Source organism: Oratosquilla oratoria, chromosome 7 (genome assembly GCF_046742065.1).
Source record: "Oratosquilla oratoria isolate Oo_2021 chromosome 7, ASM4674206v1, whole genome shotgun sequence".
NCBI lineage: Eukaryota > Metazoa > Arthropoda > Malacostraca > Stomatopoda > Squillidae > Oratosquilla > Oratosquilla oratoria.
This window is the reverse complement of record NC_134783.1, coordinates 22,736,160-22,756,159: the sequence shown is the minus strand read 5'-3', so window position 1 is coordinate 22,756,159 and position 20,000 is coordinate 22,736,160. Positions and strand designations below refer to the sequence as shown.

General features: G+C 41.8%; 1 protein-coding gene across 3 annotated transcripts in view; it reads right to left on the bottom strand.

Moving 5' to 3' along the window:
- Cad87A (cadherin 87A) overlaps nucleotides 1-20,000 on the bottom strand; it is a 324,473-nt gene that overhangs the window by 94,068 nt on the left and 210,405 nt on the right. For all 3 annotated transcript variants that reach the window (XM_076187818.1, XM_076187819.1, XM_076187820.1), the window contains 7 exons: nucleotides 13,524-13,658; nucleotides 12,666-12,858; nucleotides 11,419-11,531; nucleotides 10,313-10,513; nucleotides 8,884-9,141; nucleotides 8,225-8,361; nucleotides 6,369-6,480 (listed from right to left, as the gene is read on the bottom strand). In XM_076187818.1, the coding sequence (XP_076043933.1) occupies nucleotides 6,369-6,480; nucleotides 8,225-8,361; nucleotides 8,884-9,141; nucleotides 10,313-10,513; nucleotides 11,419-11,531; nucleotides 12,666-12,858; nucleotides 13,524-13,658 (1,149 nt within the window). The remainder of the gene's footprint in view (nucleotides 1-6,368; nucleotides 6,481-8,224; nucleotides 8,362-8,883; nucleotides 9,142-10,312; nucleotides 10,514-11,418; nucleotides 11,532-12,665; nucleotides 12,859-13,523; nucleotides 13,659-20,000) is intronic.

The following is a 20,000-nucleotide window of genomic DNA, read 5'->3' as shown; positions in this document are numbered from 1 at the left end:
TGATTTAGTATCGTTCCAGTAAAACGCAAACACAACATTTTTTCTTCTTCTTTTTTATATTATAGATATATTTTTGTCTATGGTACGCCTTCTCAATACATTATCACCACAGATAGATAATAACGATGCTATTCAAATCTAGAAATGATATATCGACACTCGATTTTCTTGTCTCCCCGCCATCTTTGTTTACATTCTCCAGCCTAGTTTTGTACGGTCCTCTTTCTTCCAAAACAAGTAAGTAATGAATGCGTTCGTATGTACGTTCTTCCATGTGGAACTGAACATGCGCTCGAGAATTCTTGCTGCAACATTTTGTTGCGTTTTTCAATATGTTACGTTCTCGTTTCTATCTTTTGCTTATCAAAATATTCTCACTTTTCTATTTCCTTGGTCCTTTTTTCTCTTTAATGATGGCAATTCTTTTCTTTGATAATGGTTACCCTGGAAAGATGTCTTGGGCTTCAGGATTTACAGAATGATATCAACGTAGTCAAGTGTAAGGTTAGGTTAGGTAAGGATAGGTTAGGTTTGGTTTGGTTGTTTGGTTTGGTTAGGTTGCTTCGTTTGGTTAGGTTAGGATAGGTTTGGTTGGGTTGGGTTAGGTTTGATTAGATTAGGCTTGGTTAGGTTAGGTTAGGAGAGGTTTGGTTAGATTAAGCTAGACTTAGGTTATGTTAGATTTGGTTGGGTTAGGTTTGGTTAGGTTAGGTTAAGTTAGGTTTGGTTGGGTGAAGTTAGATTTGGTCAAATTAGTTTTGATTTGGTTAGGTTTGGTTAAGTTAGGTTTAATTAGGTTTACTTAGGTTTGGTTACGTGAAGTTAGATTTGGTTAGGCTAGGTTTGGTTAGGTTTGGCTAGGTTTGGTTTGGTTAGATTTGGTTTGATCAGGTTTGGTTAGGTTTAGTTAGGTTAAGTTAGATTGGGTTAAGTTAGATTAGGACCACACAAAAATGTACCAAATAAAAGGTCCAGTAGAAATAGACCCAAAGGCCTAATGACAGGGCAGACAAGGCAGGCATGGAAGACGAGTACCAGTGTCCTCGAAAGGGAAGAGGCTCCTGCACGCTAATTGGAAAAAATGAACAAGTGGATAAAAACAAAATTGTAAAGACGTTCTTGAAACCTGCAGCATCTACAAGATTTTTCCCGAGACTTTAGAATAGTCAGTGAAGGTGTCCCTTCCCATTTGTGACGCTTGGAAAAGAACGGCCATCATTACCCTTTCCTTTCTCAATCAATTCTTCACATTCAATGGTTTTCCTAACATTATTACCAAATCAATCGTATGAATAGAAAACTATTGATGAAAAAAGGAGGAATAAAACAGAAACAGGAACAAATTATTTCAGTCTGTCTTCTCAACACCCCATTATTATTCATTTGTTAAATATATGAATAAACACGTATACACACAGATTTGTATACGTATTTATATTCCTGCCATTCAGCATCCTACTTCATACTCTTCTGACAACTTAATTGCCAGCGAGACGTTTCAAGTAACGCGATAAAAATTATGTTTCAACATATGCAGAGGAGCGAATATTTATGAAGACAAATGTGTTATTTTTCTTTCATGGTACATAAAACTAGAGAATTTCTGAGGTAGTAATTGCTCGAAATATGTTTTTCTAACGAAAATAGATGGGGTAGGGTGAAGTGTAGTGTAAATGCACGGTTGGGCGGACACCTGAGACGAATGTGGGTCTGGACGGATGGGAAGCACCGTCTCCGAGCGATTTAATTCAGTTTTTTAAATAATAAATAAGTAAATGAATAAATAAAATCCTTTATTGGTCACGTAAATTACATGAAAGTTGTCTTGTGTGTTTTTATAAGAAATCAGGGAAATTAGTAACAACCCCTACGAATCAAAGTTACGCATAATCCTTGTATGACAGGAAAATATTTTTCACTCAAAGAAAAATGCTAATCATTTCTATTGTCCCTAATTTCTGTCACTTAACTCTCCTCCCCCATCTCCATGACTCCATCTCTTCAATGTCCCCAAGAACAGAAGTGCTAGTTATCGACGATAAAATGCAAGAAACTCTCCACAACCACAGGGCTCATACCAGATGAAAACCACTTACGGATTTAAGTCTGATTGATACCAGAATATTTTATATAAGGAACTAATGGAGAATTGCATAATCTATGACATACTCGAATATTTTGAAATTGTCTGTCAGTCAACCCATTCAGTGCCGGTAACTCTCAAAAGGTGAATGAAATCATTTGGCATTGTCCAGAGCAGAAACTGTATAAAAAGACAACAATTGTTTTATTTGTTTATTTAATATGTATTTATTTTTCTATTTATTTTTATTCATCTCGTGCTTATTTATCTATTTGTCTGTTTTACTTATCTATTCACTTATTTAGTTATTCATCTATTTATTCATTTCATTGAGCATACCCTGTGTTGACCCTAGCGCCGGCCACACACGTGCAGTTTAAGCTGACAGTTACAACTGTTCAGTTATAACTGTCAGTTGAAACTGCACGTGTGTGGGTATCTCAGTATCACTGAGACACCCACACACGTGCAGTTTCAACTGACAGTTATAACTGAACAGTTGTAACTGTCAGTTTGAACTGCACGTGTGTGGCCGGTCTAAGAGTCCTTTCGCCGGAAAGGGCGGCACTTTTCCATTTACTCTGGCAACCGTCGCCACGCTACCAGTGACAACTCGCCCTTCCCTTTACCATCTCGGCAGCGAAGGGGGGGGGGGCGGTTAACTCAGGTCAGTTTGCGGCGGCGACCTGGCAGCACCAAAGCTCTGTTCCTCCTAGGGTTGTCTTAAGCGGTGATGAAATCAGGAATTGGCGATTAGTTGCCCAATACAAGTGGATCGCCACGGCAAGTGACGATCGCCCGGCCGTTGAGGATGGAACTCATCTCCATATTTCTGTTGCTGCTGCTGCCACGACGGCCTCAACCCTGGCAGTTTAGATAGATCATAATTTTCTTAGGGTTGGACGATAACTTCTATTCATACAAATATACATATCACCATTATTCTCCATAATCAGCACTACTATGTGCGGTGGTGGCGTAATCTGAAACGTGCTAGTTTCGCATTCGCATACTTGTGGGTTCGAATCCTTCACTCCTCTCCGATTCCTAGTAGTGACTGTTACCTGCTCCAGAGTCTAAGCGCATAAAAGGATGAGGAGGAGTTTCCATCGGTCAGAATACATTCGAAGACAGCTAGAGCAAACCCAGTGTTAAAACGCAGTGAAAGGGATTAACGTCCTAATAAGGAGAAGGGTCTTGGCTTTAGTGGCCGACTGGCGCGAAATGACAACGACTGTACTATACTACGGTAGACAGGCAAGCAAACAGGCAGGCAACTAGCCAGGCAGGCAAGTAGGCAGGGTCCCTCGTTCCCTAAAATCCACCTTTGGTCAGCACATCCGTATCTGACGGAGTCTTTCCAGTGTCCTACTAATCCTCCGTCCGTACCGTCCCATTCCATCATCCTCTTGATCTTAACTCTCCTTACATATCTTTCCTAAGTCCCTTTATTTCCGAGAGGGTATCACACAATTGTATAAGATAGCCTGAAAGTAGCCTGAATACAAGGATAAGTACCACCTCCTCCTTTACTCCGTAAGTTTTATGCGGTCAATATAATCCAACATACCAGAGTCATAAAGCATTTTTCATGACTGGAGAGCAATTTCCAAATATATATGTGTACATATATATATATATATATAATATATATATATATATATATATATATATATATATATATATATAATATATATATATAGATATATATATATATATATATATATATATATATATATATATATATATATATGTCCATATATATATTTACATATATATATATGTATGTATGTACATAAATATATTTATATATATATATATATATATATATATATATATATATATATATATATATATATATATATATATAAATCCTACTTCCTACTAGTCCTCTCTGCTGCCCATCCAATAAAGATGCCTCTTGACTGAGTAGGGGAATCATGTTTCCGACGTACCGCACACAACATTCTCGAGGGAGGGGGATATGGCAAATTGAATAGAAAGTCCGGAAAAAGAAAAGAGGTTTAAAAATCACAGAGTAGAGTTTTCAGCAAGATTCGTGGCCCTCCTCTCAGCATATTGCCTTGGCCTCTTCAACACGGTGACGTAATGTCTACCTCAATTTTTGTTGTGGTGTCAATCACTAGAGACACCCACCCCTCCCCGACACACACACATATATCTGGATTCATTTCATCCGTCTACCGACTAAAACCGTCGGGTGGGCTTGGCAACGGACGATAGTTGAAAAAGGTACATGCGCCACTGTTTTGAAGGGGTCGCAAAGGAAAATGTGCTGAGGAAAAGGTCATGTGGACTCGTGACGATTTCTCCTCTTCCTCCTCTTTTCCCTTTTTTTCTTCTCCTCCTCCTCTTCTTCCTCTTCTTTTTCTATTTCTTTCTCTTCGAGAACGAAACAGGAAACGACAAGTAACCCCCCCTTTTGCCACTTCTATGAACCGTTGGACACGCCTTATTCCATTTTCATTCTACACGTCTACTAGATCGGTCATTGCTGACTCTGAATGTAAACACATCCGCAATTCGAAGAAATTATAGAAGCTCTAGTGAGCTACCGTCTTGCAGTCTTAGCTGAGCACAACGGTAAGTACTTGGGGTCAATCTTGTGGTATAAGTAGTTTTGAGGACTTAGTCAATATTTGCCACAAGAAAATCCTATCCTTGGCCAAAACACTCCTGTCCAGTGCTCCGCCCGTGTGCGGATGCCCAGTACGAGGAGTATGACGTGTCTTAACGTCATAGCCACGTCATTGCACCCCCATTAACACCAGTTGACTACATTCTGCCATATTGCTGAGGCAACATGATTTATTCTGGACCTGTCACCCTCACCGATATTGATGCCGACCTCGCTCTCAGTGACGACCAGGACATCACTGAACAACACTGACCTTCACTGCCAATTCACGAATATGTTGGTACCACACCATGGCAGTAACCGCTCCCTGCTACCCAGCCCGCCACCGCCATCACCACTGCAACTACTGCCACCACTGTCACCGCAGCCCCCATCGCAGCCGCCTCCATCGCCGTTTTCACTACCGCCACTACGGCCACCAAACGCTCTACAGACCAGAATTCGAACATGAGCGAATCCTATTTTCATGAACATGAGCGAATCCTATTTTCCAGCTTATAAATCTTTCAAGTACGACAAGAACTCCCAGCCCACGGCTTCCGGTAACTCTCTCACCTTTACGCTCTCTTTCCCCCACAGTTCACCTACCCTAGTTGCCAGTTCCTTCCCTGTTTTCTCTCCGAGAACTACTTATGTTAAATTCATCTTCCGTGAGAACCCAGCAATAGATACAAAACTTTTCTGGCTTGCTGAAATTGCCAAGTCATTCAGGCTCAATCCGGAGTTAGCTGAGGTGAAAATGTATGCTGTCACCTGGTATGCATAGATTTCACGTAGACATACCGAGATAATTGAGAGTGCCACGAAAGGTAATTTCTTATCCTTGAAGCTCAATGTTTAGGATTCGATTGATAGACCACGTAAATTCCCCAGATATCTCGTCATCCGCTACCATGTCGGCGTTGACCCATCCCAAGCATAAAATCTTCCGGGCGTATACAGCGCGAACCGCTTCTACCAACACGGGACACCCACCAACCGCCTTGTTATCGTCTGGATCCTCTCCCAACCACCGCCTACAGAACATCACTTCAGCTTCCTTGTCTACCACTGTGCGATTTTCGAAGGATGAAAGATGAACAGCCTTGGTGCTTCAAATGCTGGTGTGTGGAACACATATCTCGGTATTACTTTGCTTCTGTTGACAAGTATGGCTGGTGTGCAGGTAATCACCACTCTTGAAAGATTATTATAGAAGGTGGAACCTCAATTGGTAAGAGATATTCTGAAGAAGAGATTATGGAGGACAGTAGTAGAGGCCAGGATGAAGGGATGGAAAGTTATTAGTAGAATCCCAAAGAGGTCAGTGTTAGCAGTGGTAACGCTCTGGGCACATGTCAATGACATGATAGTTGATTTGACCATTTATGTCAATTTATTCACTGGCGATGCAAAGATCATTAGTAGGGTAAGGAATATGTACACACACAAACACGAACACGCACACACACACACACACACACACACACACACACACACACACACACACACACACACACACACACACACACACAGATATATATATATATATATATATATATATATATATATATATATATATATATATATATACATATATATATATATATATATATATATACACTTACTGGATACCTAAAAACTCACCTGGAACGATAGGAAGTAAGTGGGTTTCTCCTCGTAGTCGAGACAGTTGCCTGAACCGGGAGTCGTGCATAGGGCTACCGTGATCACACCGGAGCTCTTATCTACAGAGAACCTGCGACAGAAGTAGTGGTGAGGGCTGAGTTTTTGTCTTAGTAGGGCCACAACGGGTGTAATAGTAGCTACGCAATTGTCAGGGTTATGCAAAGATATTTCAGAAGAAAGGGCGAGCACAAGGAAAATCACCTTTCATCGTCCACCCAAAAGGATGCGAAGTCTGCGTTTCAAATGACAAACAATAAACAATCAATGTATTCTATGACACATAATCTAACTGTTTTAGGTCAGTCTCCATTTTCGTTGTATATAAATAAATGTATATATTTGATGAAAAATAGGTAAGTAAATAGATAGTAGGTAAATCAATCAACCAGTCAATAAACAAATAAATTAATAAATAGATAAATAAATAAACAAATGAATAAGATAAAGATGAATAAAATTATAAAAAAAAATGAATGGGTAAGTACTAAGTAATTAATCAAATCGAAAAAATAATCAAATAGTTTTGAATTATTGAAAATATCATTTTTTTTCCAAAATACACTATCTGACAGGGAGTCAACATGCCACACCACAGTTGCCAGTACGACTTTCCTAAATGGACTCTTGGCCCCCATTAGTAGATATTCTCTACTCTCTTGATTAATCATGCTCTTGTTGGATGATTTTTCTTTTCTTCCCCCCCCCCCCGGCTAATTACCAATGATCTCGTTCAGCTGAAAGGCTGATTGTGGTTAAAATGGGTCTTGATCGACCGAAATCTTGTTTTGGCCCCCGAGCCGGCCCCTCACCTGGATGAGATTGTTCGGTTTTCGACATAGCAATGATATGAGAAGTGCGCCACAACAGCAACATGGTTAATGAAATAAAGAATTGTGGGGCTCGAAGGAAGAGCAAGGGAAACTTGCGGACACTCAGCCCTCATAAGTCAATGTGTATCTTTTCTTCCGATACAGTAACCTCCTCTGCTGAGGTCTTAATCATAATAAATTCCTTGAAATATGCCACAGGATCAACAACTCGGATCCATGTGGTGGTGCAGCCCTTCGGTCCCCGAATTAGGGCCAATATGCCTATCAGTTTTGACCATTTTATCTTCACCTTTTTCAGATAAGGAGATGTGACAACATATGGGTGATCGCTTCCTCTTGCTACTATAAGTCAGAGGCATAGAAACAATTCTACACTAATACAACACAGATAACAGTCCTACTTTTTTCCAGATCTCTCTCTGGGAGGAACTGGGAACCATTGCCAATCACTGTGGGGCTGCCAGTTACAAATTAAAGAAACTCAAGACAAGAATTATCAGTATGAATATGGATCTCTGTCTATAAATTTGACTGAAAGTAGGAGGAGATTTGCCACTGATTATCAATTTTCCTTATGTAAAAAGATACAAAAGAGATCATCAAAATTTGTAGAGATCTTGGATATGATTAGGAGACCGGATGTAAGCCTCTCATAACTTTGTCTTTACATGGAGGTATGAGCATTGATGGGATTCAAAAACGAGTTTCATAGAGATTATTCTATCCGACGTCTATTTGGCAGAGCCTCCACATTCGGATTTTCATCGTTGGTCCCAAAGTATGAACACATTAATTGAAACGTTTCGGTTTGTAACCAACACCACTAGAAGATGAGAAATATGACAAGGAGGAGAAAAAGTCTGGAAAATAGAAGGAAAGAAAGGTGAACAAAGAGAAATAAAATAAAAGGGAAAAAAAATAACCAGAGGAAAAGGGAAAGAAGAATGAGACGCACCCTCCTCCCTTTCCCTCTGCATCACCTACTTCTCTGCTCCGTTGCCGAAGAGGGAGTACTGGATTCCCTCTTTGCCAAAGATGCCCTTGTCGCGGTCCTGCGCCGAGATGGTCGTAACCAGCGTCCCCGGCGTCGCAGACTCGGACACAAGTGCCGTGTATGCCTCCTGACGAAGGATGTAAGGAAATGGATTAGCTTCCTGTCTTGCATGTGGGTTTTCTTGGGGTATGGTGTACCTCTCAGTCCTATATCATCAAGTCTTTTTTCACAGTACTAAGGACAAAGCTTTGGTGAGCGCTCCCATAGCATATCACATGTCCTGTGTCGTTTAGCACAAAGACATGTCGGTTTCCCACCCAGGAGTGCAGATGAAACTTTCAACCCCTTCCCTAAGGTAGCACGGGAGAAAACACACACACACACACACACACACACACACACACACACACACACACACACACACACACACACACACACACACACACACACACACACACACACACACACACACACACACACACACACACACACACACGCACGCACACACACACACACGCACGCACACGCACACACACACACGCACGCACACGCGCGCACACACACACACATACACACATACACAGATACACCAACACGCAAATACACACATTCTGCCCCTCCGGTATGGGGGGGGGGATTCCTGCCTTACCCTCTCAAACTGTGGCGAATTGTCGTTGATGTCGGTGATGGAGACGGTGACAGTGGCCGTGGAGGAGAGGCGCGGATTGGTGAGCGTCTCTTCGGCCACAACCAGAAGGATGAATTTGCGCTGGTTGGGGTTCTCGTAGTCGAGGGGTCCACGCGCCACGCGTATGCTCACCGACGAAGACCCCGAGGCCACTTCGGGCTCCACGCTGAAGATCCCGGATGTATCCAGCAGACGCAGACTGAATACAGAGTTCGAGCCCTGAAGAGAAAAGTGAGCCAATGGTATACAATGAAAGAGGATACCATCAGAATACCTTTACGGTTCATAACGAGATCAGTTACAAAACAGAGCAAACTGTCAAAAAAAAAAAAAATCAAACACTTGATTGCCCATAATGTGATATATAAAAAAAATCTACTCTAATTCTTGCGATAAAGGGTTCTTATTTCATGATACAGCAGACACGTGTCGTGTCCAAACTGACAAAAAAAGCGACAACGAGCTGCAAGAAGAAAGACAAAATTATCTCTTACATATGAAAAAAAACGTGAACTTTTTCTCTGACACAGGCAATTTACACATTTTCTTTGGCTTCCGTCACTCGATTTCAGTCAGCCGAAAGAGGCCTACACTACTTAGACAAAATCCCTTTCCACGCAAACTATTCACGGCCTAGATGCCCGTGAATTTCTTCTGGTAGGCTATTGCATTCTGCTAAGGGGAAGCGACCCATCTTCGGGTTAAAGAGGAATCATTTCTCTATATATATATATTTTTTTTTCATATTTTTCCTGTGGGGAACACAGACGAATCACCGACGTACCTCAAGTGTGGACATCCCGAGTGATTTCTCTTCAGCGATAATTTCTTGGCAGATCAAAGCCCCAATGGAAGAAACCGTTTTACAACTATAATGTCATAGAAGCAGAAGTGACAGAGATAGAAAAAGATATGGTGAAATAGGGATGGTAAGAGACAGGTAGAAGGAAAGACAGAGAGAGAGAGAGAGAGAGAGAGAGAGAGAGAGAGAGAGAGAGAGAGAGAGAGAGAGAGAGAGAGAGAGAGAGAGAGAGAGAGAGAGAAAGAAAGAGAGCGAGTGAGAGAGAGAGAGAGAGAGAGAGAGAGAGAGAGAGAGAGAGAGAGAGAGAGAGAGAGAGAGAGCGAGAGAGAGAGAGAGAGAGCGAGAGAGAGAGAGAGAGAGAGAGAGAGAGAGAGAGAGAGAGAGAGAGAGAGAGAGAGCGAGAGAGAGAGAGCGAGAGAGAGAGAGAGAGAGAGAGAGAGAGAGAGAGAGAGAGAGAGAGAGAGAGAGAGAGAGAGAGAGAGAGAGAGAGAGAGAGAGAGAGAGAGAGAGAGAGAGAGAGAGAGAGAGAGAGAGAGATATGGAGAACAAGTTCCCTGGCCTCCTCCCTCTGCTGGCCGCCATACTTACCACGTCGGTGTCCTGAACGAACATGTCCAGGTTCGGGAGTGGCGTGCCGTTGGGGACGCCCTCGGGGATTTCGGCCGTGTACTCGCGTCCGTTGAACTTGGGGGACTCGTCGTTCACGTCGCGAATCGTGATCGTAACCTCAGCCAACGTCTCCGAGTCGCGGCTCCCGACGGCCACTCCACCAGGGTATACTTCGTAAGCCTGGATGGGAAGACAGCGATGATTCGTGGTGCAGAGGATAATGAAATGCAATTGAAGATAAGTAAGAGGAAAGACCACCCGTCCTATGACTAGATGGGCTGTAACTCATGAACATACAGATTACCAAACCATATTACACACACACATGTATGTGTATATATATATGTACTTTGGAATAGAGTAAGTATATTAAAGTGAAGGTGGGACTGCGCCAGGTGCGCGTTATTTCCCAGTGGCTTTTCAATGTGTCATGGATGGAGTGGTATGGTAGGTAAATGTTAAAGTGATGGGCAGAATGTTGGAGATGGTTATAGGAAAAGAAGAGAAGTGAAAGGTTATCCAGTTGTTGTTTCTTGATGAATTTGTGCTTGTGACTGAGCCCTAAGAGGGTCTATGGCAGTTAGTGATGGAGTTTGAGAAGGTGTGTGACAGGAGGAGATTGAAAGTGAATGTAGGTGATGAGGTGTTTGAGGATGAAGAGTTTGGCATGGTATGTGATAGGAGAAAGTTGAAAGTGAATGTAGGTGATGAGGTGCATAACGGGAAAGGGTGGCAGTAAGTTGAGGTAAGTCTTAAAGGAGAGAGGTTAAAGGAAATGGATAGTTTTAAGTATTTGGGGTCACATGTAGCAGGGAATGGAGGAGTGAATGTGGAGGCAAACCGTAATGTGAGGGAACCAACTAAATGTCTTAGGGTAATGAAAAATATCCTGAGAAATACGTAGTTTTCTGGGAATGGATGCAAAAAGAAGCTTATATGAATAGATAATTGCGCCTACGACATTGGTAATGAACTAAGAATATTTAAAGAATCTCGAATGAGTATCTAACGGTGCCGTCACTGTTTTAAATCTGACCCCATAGAGCCTTTATTCAACTTAGATCAATTTTCTACAACTCACTCACCTTGACCTTGACTCTGACAACACCGTCAGGAGAGGAGAGAGCCTCCTTGTCTAGAGGCTTGCCGGTCCTAAGTTCCCCGGTCTCCGGATCCAGAAGGAAGAAGTCGAAAGGGTCTGGAAAAGTAAAAAACAAAAAATAATGTCACATGGAAAAGTCCACACGAAGGATAGAAAAGATCTTGTAAATGTACCCTTTAGACTCCGGCCAAGGTAGGGAGAGGAAGACTTTGGGCCATTAACAGTCTGTAACTACCTCAAGACGGTGACATCCATATAGGTTCTTCTGTTATCAATTATTTGATATACAGACAGCTGGAATCGTTCTAAGATACGCATTTTTGCCTGCTGCCTAGCAATTTTATTCAGCAGAGGAAACCATCCACCCAATCCTCTCCGCCATCCAAGAGTGAGAACCTATCTCAACCTAAAGACAACCGGAACCATTCTTATATATTTTTTTCTTTTCTTTTCTGGGTGCTACCAAACAATGTCATTCAGTCGAGGGAAACTAACTTCTATTGTCTAAGGGTAAATATAACCATCTACTCTTTGCACAAAAGGAAATTACGAAGGGTGTTGATAGTCTCACATGTTCAATTAGCTTAGGTTGCCGGACTACAGTAGTGAAATCTGCTTCGTATTATCAATTTGCACCCTCGATCGAGAGAGTATGTGATGGTATATATCATTGTCACTTAAATGGTCAGATATTCATCTAAAGTCTAAACACAATAACACCGTATTGAGGTAACTGATGCTAGTCGATCCTAATAGTCTATTAATCCTTTGACAGTCAGAAGTTCATCTGAGCTGGAAAAAATCCTTAGCCAGAACAGTCTGTAAATATCCCATGTGGGATACTTTACCCCGACCCCCCCCCCACTATTCCGCCACGAATGTGCACTTTAAGGACTTTGCTTTATCCAGCACCAGACAATTTTTATTCAGCACTCATGACAAGAGACCCCACCCAACCCTGTACTGATGGGGTTAAAGCTGATTCTCAATTGATCCAGCTCAAGGTAAGAGCCTTATGCCGAAAGTGTTGAACCCTCTAGTACTGCTACGGATGTCTTGAAGTACCTTCATTGTGGTTAATGCCAGCCAGGCGACGTTGTTCAGCCGAGGAACTTGCACCCTGCCCACAAGGCGAGGTGACTAAACCTGTTTCAATTGAGCCTTACACTGTTGCTTACGCCTATTACCTTTGTTCTGGCTGGTGCCACCAAGCTACAGAGTAGTACTTACTTTCGATCATTTGGTACAGGACGGGCCTGGGGTTTCCTGCGTCTTGGTCGCTGGCCTGCAGGTGGAGGACGAGGGTGCCGATGGGGTCGTCCTCACTTACGATCCCGGTCAGGGACCCCGAGAAAACGGGCGGCGAATTCTGCACGTCCCCCACGCGCAGGGAGACCGTCGTACTCCGATTGTGCTTCCCATCCTGCACAGGTAAAGTCCAGTGAGGAACGGCCAGGCGGCGGAACCGAAGGGGGGGAACACGGGGGAATATTAGAATACAAACAACAATTTTAGATTCTGAATTCATCGCACAAAGTACAAATGAGACGATGAATCGAATATGATAAGTAGATTTATGTCTGAGTGTGTGTGCGTGTGTGTGTGCGTGTGCGTACATATGTGTACGTGCGTATGTGTCCGTGTGTGTGTGTGTGTGTGTGTGTGTGTGTGTGTGTGCGTGTGTGTGTGTGTGTGCATGCGTGCGTGCGTGTGTGTATGTGTGTGTGTGTGTGTGTGTGTGTGTGTGTGTGCGCGCGCGCGTGTGTGATATGATAAGTAGATTTATGTCTGAGTGTGTGTGCGTGTGTGTGTGTGCGTGTGCGTGCGTGTATGTGCGTGTGTGTGTGTGCGTGTGCGCGCGCTTGTGTGTGCGTGCCGGTTTGTGTGTACATATTTACACGAACGTGTGTCCACGTGTGTGCAAGTAAACGTATGAGTACAGAAACAGTAGGGCTAAGTAACTGCAATAGTGCAAAAGAAATCCTTTTTGAAATTAATGAGAACTTAACAAGCTACGATGAGAGGCTCCTTCACGTCGAGCTACTGAGCCTGGCCTCATTCCATCGACCAAAATGGCTTCACACTCACGTGGGCAATGAGCTTAAACTCGTAGGCCGATCTTCGCGTGTAGCTGAGTGGCTGCCGAAGGATTAGTACACCCTCATACTTGCGGGTAGTGCTCTCCTGCGCAGATACCTCGAATACGTCGCATGCCTCGGGAACCTGTGGATAGGGAAATATATGTATATGTATATGTATATGTATATATATATATATGTGTGTGTATATACATGTATATATATATATATATATATATATATATAGGTACATATATACACGAAAGCGCTCTGCTTTAATAGTTTTTCTTCGTGGTCAACCTTGCATTTTCAAGAACACACGCTTTCAGTGTTTTTCCTGCATATATATATATATATATATATATATATATATATATCTATATATATATATATATATATATATATATATATATATATATAGCTAGAGAGAGAGAGAGAGAGAGAGAGAGAGAGAGAGAGAGAGAGAGAGAGAGAGAGAGAGAGAGAGAGAGAGAGAGAGAGAGAGAGAGAGAGTTGGAAAAAAATAGTTAAGAAAAATATAAATTGTCTATAAAAATATACTTATATTAGCAAAGTAGAGAAAATTACTCTCCAAAGGAGAGAGAATCAGACATAAGATTTAACGAAGCTAAACTCATTGGAAATATTGATACTCAGTCGGGTGAGGGAAAGTATAACATATAATAAGAAGCAGGAGTGAAAAAACCCATCAAGGTGGAAGAAATAGATATGTGATTAGGAATGACCGAGATCATGAAAACAATAATTACAAGTGAGGGGTCAGAGAAAGGGACATCGCAATGACACGTATCTCTCCAAAAACAAGATCAAGGAATGGAGTATGGTGAAAAGAATTGATAAATAACACAGCCGAGTACTAAACCTATAAGAGAAAGTGAACACTCCAAATTATCAAGTGATCTGATTAATCGAAGGAAGGTTGGGCAAATCCAGACCAGGAGGGGTGACGGAGGTGTATTGGGCAAGCTTATAGGCAGAGGTCACAGGAAAGAATCATAGATCACATAGAGAAAAATCTCAGATAAGCAAAGCACGGATTAGGGAGACAAAAGATAATTTCTTTGTAAACTAGATATGGAAATGTTATCAAATGCATAGAAACAATGGCAAAAAGAGGAAAGTAATTTTATTAATAGCATAGCAATTTGAAAAATTCATCTTTATATATTAATATCATACCAGAAGTTACAAGTAAAGAAGTAATGTCCCACTAAAAGGTATGAAATGAGGAAAAAGCATGGAGAAGTTGGCAACTAGATAGAGATTCTGAAAGACACAGGGAAAGAGATTCATTATATATTAATTCAATTGTATACCAAATGTATAAGGAATGAAATCGTCCCTGAATCCTGACGTAGTTCCAGCGATTTTATTCCACAAGAAAGAAGACTAGAAATATGTTAACTGTAATCAAACTATTAGTTAATCATTCAATATATACAAAGATTTTTCTAAGATCTTTACAAATAGACAATGTAAAGTTTTAGATGAAATCTAATGTAAAGAATAGGAAAAGATTAAAAGTGGATTCTCTTTTATAGACCCTCTACAGTCACCTAACTGCGAAAACAACAAAACAAAATAATGTTTTGTGCTTATATTGTGCGGATTACTAAAAGTCTTTGACTCAACAGAGTAGAGAGAGAAGGTTCTAGAGAACATTGACGCAGAATATAGTGCTCAAATACGACTACATAAAGATACAGAAATAAAATAAAATTTGAGAAAGGAGTACAAGGCTATACGATTTCAACCAAGCTACTTACAGATTGCTTTGACTGGATTTTCAAGGTTGAGTTGGAAAGTGAAAATTTTGAACACAAATAGGATATTTCAGTTACCTGTTGTTCACGAATGGTATTAAAAATATTACATTAAAAATGGCGAATCCCGTTGTCCAGTAGACTTGCCATAATCATACATTACTGTTCAACCTGTGTGAAATTAAGAACTATTGTCTACTATTTTGCTGATGTCTTTGAATTGTGTGACTTTATATGACAGCTAGATTTGCACATAATGGCAAAAATTGTCTTTAAGTAAAAATTACTTAATTAAATTTTACATATATTTAATCTGACACGACTTACAAATCACAATTACGATATATATATATATATATATATTTTTTTTTACCTCTATTTTATTTATTTATTTATTTTTACTTTCCAAAAGGCTCACCCAATACTTAAAAGATAGTGGATGATAATATGTTTCGATTAATTTCGGCTGGCACGTGAGAAAGTTTTTGCATCGAAAATCGGACGATGTTGTCACGCTCACTAATAAAGGTTGCTCACCCCTGCTTGCTTTCTGCACTTTGGGGACTGTTGAGGGTAGATAACAGTCACTGCAGGGAATCGGAGAGGAGTGCGGGATTCAAACCCACAACCAGGAGAGTGCGAGACTAGCACAACCCCGATTACACCACCAGCGCATAGACATGACCAGATGAATAATAACTAAGTCAAAACATATAGCCACACGAATATCGAACGCGCCCCCTCTTAACCTCAAACAACCACTGGCCGCCATCCTGCCGGCCTCCTCAAAGTTTCCGAGGCACCAAAACCAAGTCTCCAATTTGACGCTGTTGACGCTATCCGTCAGATAGTAATGACGATAGTGTCAGCAGCCTGCTTCCGGCTGTTGCACACAAATGTCCAACGACAAAAGCAATGTGGGTGCAATGTCGCTCAACCGCACGACAGGTTTTGTCCTGTCCAACACGAGACGATTCAGTAGAATACATCGGGTCTATTGCTTGGCATTGGATATATTAACAGACCTATCTTCCACCGTTTCACTCCGGAAATCTATCTCTGTGTCATCATCATCTGCTGGTTTCTTCACGTGGCTTCATGTTCGAAAGTTACTACATTCATTGACTGCATGGTTGGTAAAATTCTTTGCCTTTCTTCTCTAAGATTAGATTTATCTTGATGCCTAGTTACTCTTATTTCTAGTCAGTTTTACTCAAGAATATGATCCTTTACTTCATGAATTTACGTTTTACACACACACACACACACACACACACACACACACACACACACACACACACACACACACACACACACACACACACACACACACACACACATATATATATATATATATATATATACATAATATTTTCATTGAAGAAAATTGTAGTAGATGCATTAATGATTTTCTTGTGGATATTTTCAAGACTTGGCTTCCGTGGATAATGTCCATACCGCTGTTCCGAAGAACATGATTCAAACTCAGGAAGAGGAAGAGTGGAGTTTAGTGGGGTTTGACATTTCGTACACTGTGTACATTGTCAAAAGCAATGACAAAGGTCGAAACACATGAGATAACAATAGGTAGTAAACAGATAGCCAATAGGGAAGAGGGTAGAGGAGGGAACCAATAAGAGAGCTAGACGGCCGCACAAGCGCCCGCCAATCACGAACATCGAACGAGGTGCCGGGCAGGTGAGGTCACCTGTCGCGCAGAGGGCTTCGAGCAGAACACATCTTGCCAAGCAGACGGGATGGCCATGAAATCTTGTATTTGAAGGTTCATGAAAGGCATTTTCTATTAGATGTAGAGGGTTTTGAGAATCTGCAGTCTTCTTGTATCTTGAACTTGTCCTATAAGTTTAGTGTTTTAGACAATGGCCTGTCTGGTAAGAGTAGTGTTGCGGTGAAATTCTGTGTGTCTTCTTGAAAGTTTAGTAGTGCAGTATCCAGTTTTCCTTCAAGAAGAATCAGCCTACATTTACAAAACAGCACACCAAAGACACACAGAATTTCACAACAACACTCTTACCAGACAGGCCATGGTCGAAAACACTAAAATCGTAGGACAAGCTCAAGATACAAGAAGATTGCGCGCGCACACACACACACACACACACACACACACACACACACACACACACACACACACACACACACACACATATATATATATATATATATAAATATATATATATATATATATATATATATATATATATATGCATGTGTGTAAGTGTGTGTATGAGAGAGAGAGAGAGAGAGAGAGAGAGAGAGAGAGAGAGAGAGAGAGAGAAGTAGGAAGAGGAAGAAGAGAAGTACAATGCAAAAAGAAAAGTAAATAAAAATGCAAGAAAAATAGTAGTAGTAGGAGGAGGAGTAATAGGAGGAAGGAGAAATAGTGGAAAGAAGAGAAAAGTAAGAGAGGGAGAAAGAGTTGTAGGATTAGAAAGAGGAGGTAGGAGGAAGAAGAGAAAAAGGAAGAAGAGGAGGAGAAGGAGGAAAAGGGGGAGTAAGGAGAAGTAGGAGGAAGAAAATAATGAGTCGAAGTAGAATGCATTGGAAAAGGTGAAATGGAAAAAGAGAAGTAGGGGAAGTAGGAGAAGGAGGAAGAAAAGGAGAAAAAGAGGAGAAGAAATAGGAGAAAAAGAGAAGAAATAGGAGAAAAAAAGATATAGTAAGAGGAAAAGAAAGCGGAAAAATAGGAGAAAGAGGAGTATAAATAGGAGGAGGAAGAGAAGAGATGGAGAAATTGAAAGAGGAACTGGACGAGTAGGAGAAGAGGAGGATGAAGAGAAGGAGAAGGATAAGTAGAAGGAGGAAGAAGAGAAGTAAATAAGAAGAATGAGAAAGAGAAGAAGTAGGAGGAGGAAGGAGAGAAGCAGAAGAAGGAGAAATAGAACGATAAGTAGATCGAGGAGAATGAGGAAAACTAGGAAGAAGAAAAGAAGTAAGAGGAGGGAGAAGAGGAGTAGAATAGGTTGAGGAGGAAGAAGAAGAAGAGAAGTAGGAGGATGAAGGGAAAAGGAAGCAGGAGGAGGAGGAGAAAGAGGAGTAGGAATAAGAATTAAAAGAGGAGAAGTAATAAGAGGAGGAGAAGGAGGAGGAGGAGGAGGAGGCCAAGGAGGAGAGGAAGAGGAGAAGAGCAGGTAACGTGTCAGGCAATTAGTGTGACATGGATGGAAAAGACGACAACGGAAAAAGAAAACTGGAGGGAGCAACAGGACCGGAGTGTGTGGGGGGGGGAGGGGAGGGGGGGAGAGGGCTGAAGAATAGACAAAGGGTCCCTATGGGAGAAAAAGAAAATGTGTCGACGGTTGGATCTATCGCAAGAAAAGGCGCCGAGGGAGGAAGGAAGTGAGAGAAAAAAATAAGGAAACAAAGAGAGGAGAGGGAGTCAGAGAAGGGGAAAGGTAAAGAGTTAGAAAGGGTTAGAGATAGAAATTGAAGCAGAAAAAGAGGGAGGAAAAGAGGAGGGAGAGGAAAGGATAGAGAGTAAAGAGGAAACAAAGAGAGGAGAGGGAGTCAGACAGGGGGAAAGGTAAAGAGTTAGAAAGGGTTAGAGATAGAAATTGAAGCAAAAAAAGAGGGAGGAAAAGAGGAGGGAGAGGAAAGGATAGAGAGTAAAGAGGAAAGACAGAGCAAATGACCCAAAAGGAGAGAGGGGGTAAGGTGGGGGGCGAAAAAGAGGAGAGGCAGGAATGAACAGTCAAAGAACGAGGAAGAGGAAGATAGACGAAAGGAAATTGGAGGATAAAGTAAATTATGAAAGAGAACGAAAAAAGTAAGGGAACATTCAAACTTGGAAGAAACAGCACTGGGTACAAGAGAAGAATAACAAATGAATAATTAATTGAAGGAAGGAGCAAGGAATGAAACGAAGGACAATGGGGCAATGAGGAAAATGTCCTGGAGTGGGAAGGGAGGGTAAGGAAGAGGGGGGAGGGGGGAGTGGGGAGAGGGAGAGGAGAGAAGATCAAGAAGAGAGGAGAGGGAGAAAAGAAAAGAGAGGGGAGAGAGGATAGTAGAAGGAGAAGAGAAAGGAGAAAGGAGAGAGAGAAGAGGAATGAGAGAAGAAATAGGAGAGTGGATAGGGAAGGGAGCATGGGAAGGAGAGGGGGAAGAAGAAGAGGTGAGGATGGAGAAGAGAAGGGAGGGTAGGGGAGGGAGGGAGGGAGGGGGGAGGGAGGGAGGGAGGGAGGGAGGGGGGAGGGAGGGAGGGGAGGAATGTTTTTCGTTGGGTAATAGTGCCTCGAAAAATTTGAATCGTAGAACTGGCAAAGGGAATATTTAAAGAGAGAATCTGCAGAACGTAGGTTTGGTAAAAGTTACAGGTAATCAGCAATCCTTTTTTGAGTGGAGGCTAGTCTTCAGTCTTCAAAGAAAGCTGAGTGACGTCATAACATGGGACATCACTAAGGTCCTACAATATTGACATCATAAAACATAAAAGTCAATATCTCATACAGGAGGAGAGAGGAGAGACGAAAGAGAATAGGGGAGATATGGAAGAGAGATAAGAAAGGGGAGGTAGGAAAGAGGAGGGAGGGGAGGGAAGGAAGGAGGAGGGGAGGGAGGAGAGGGAGGTCAAAGAGGGGAGAGAAGAAAAAAAGAGGAAAGGGGAAGGGAGAGAGGATATAGAATAGAGGGGTTATTAGAGTGAGCAGGCAGGAGAGGAAAAGGAGGGGAGGGAAGAGAGG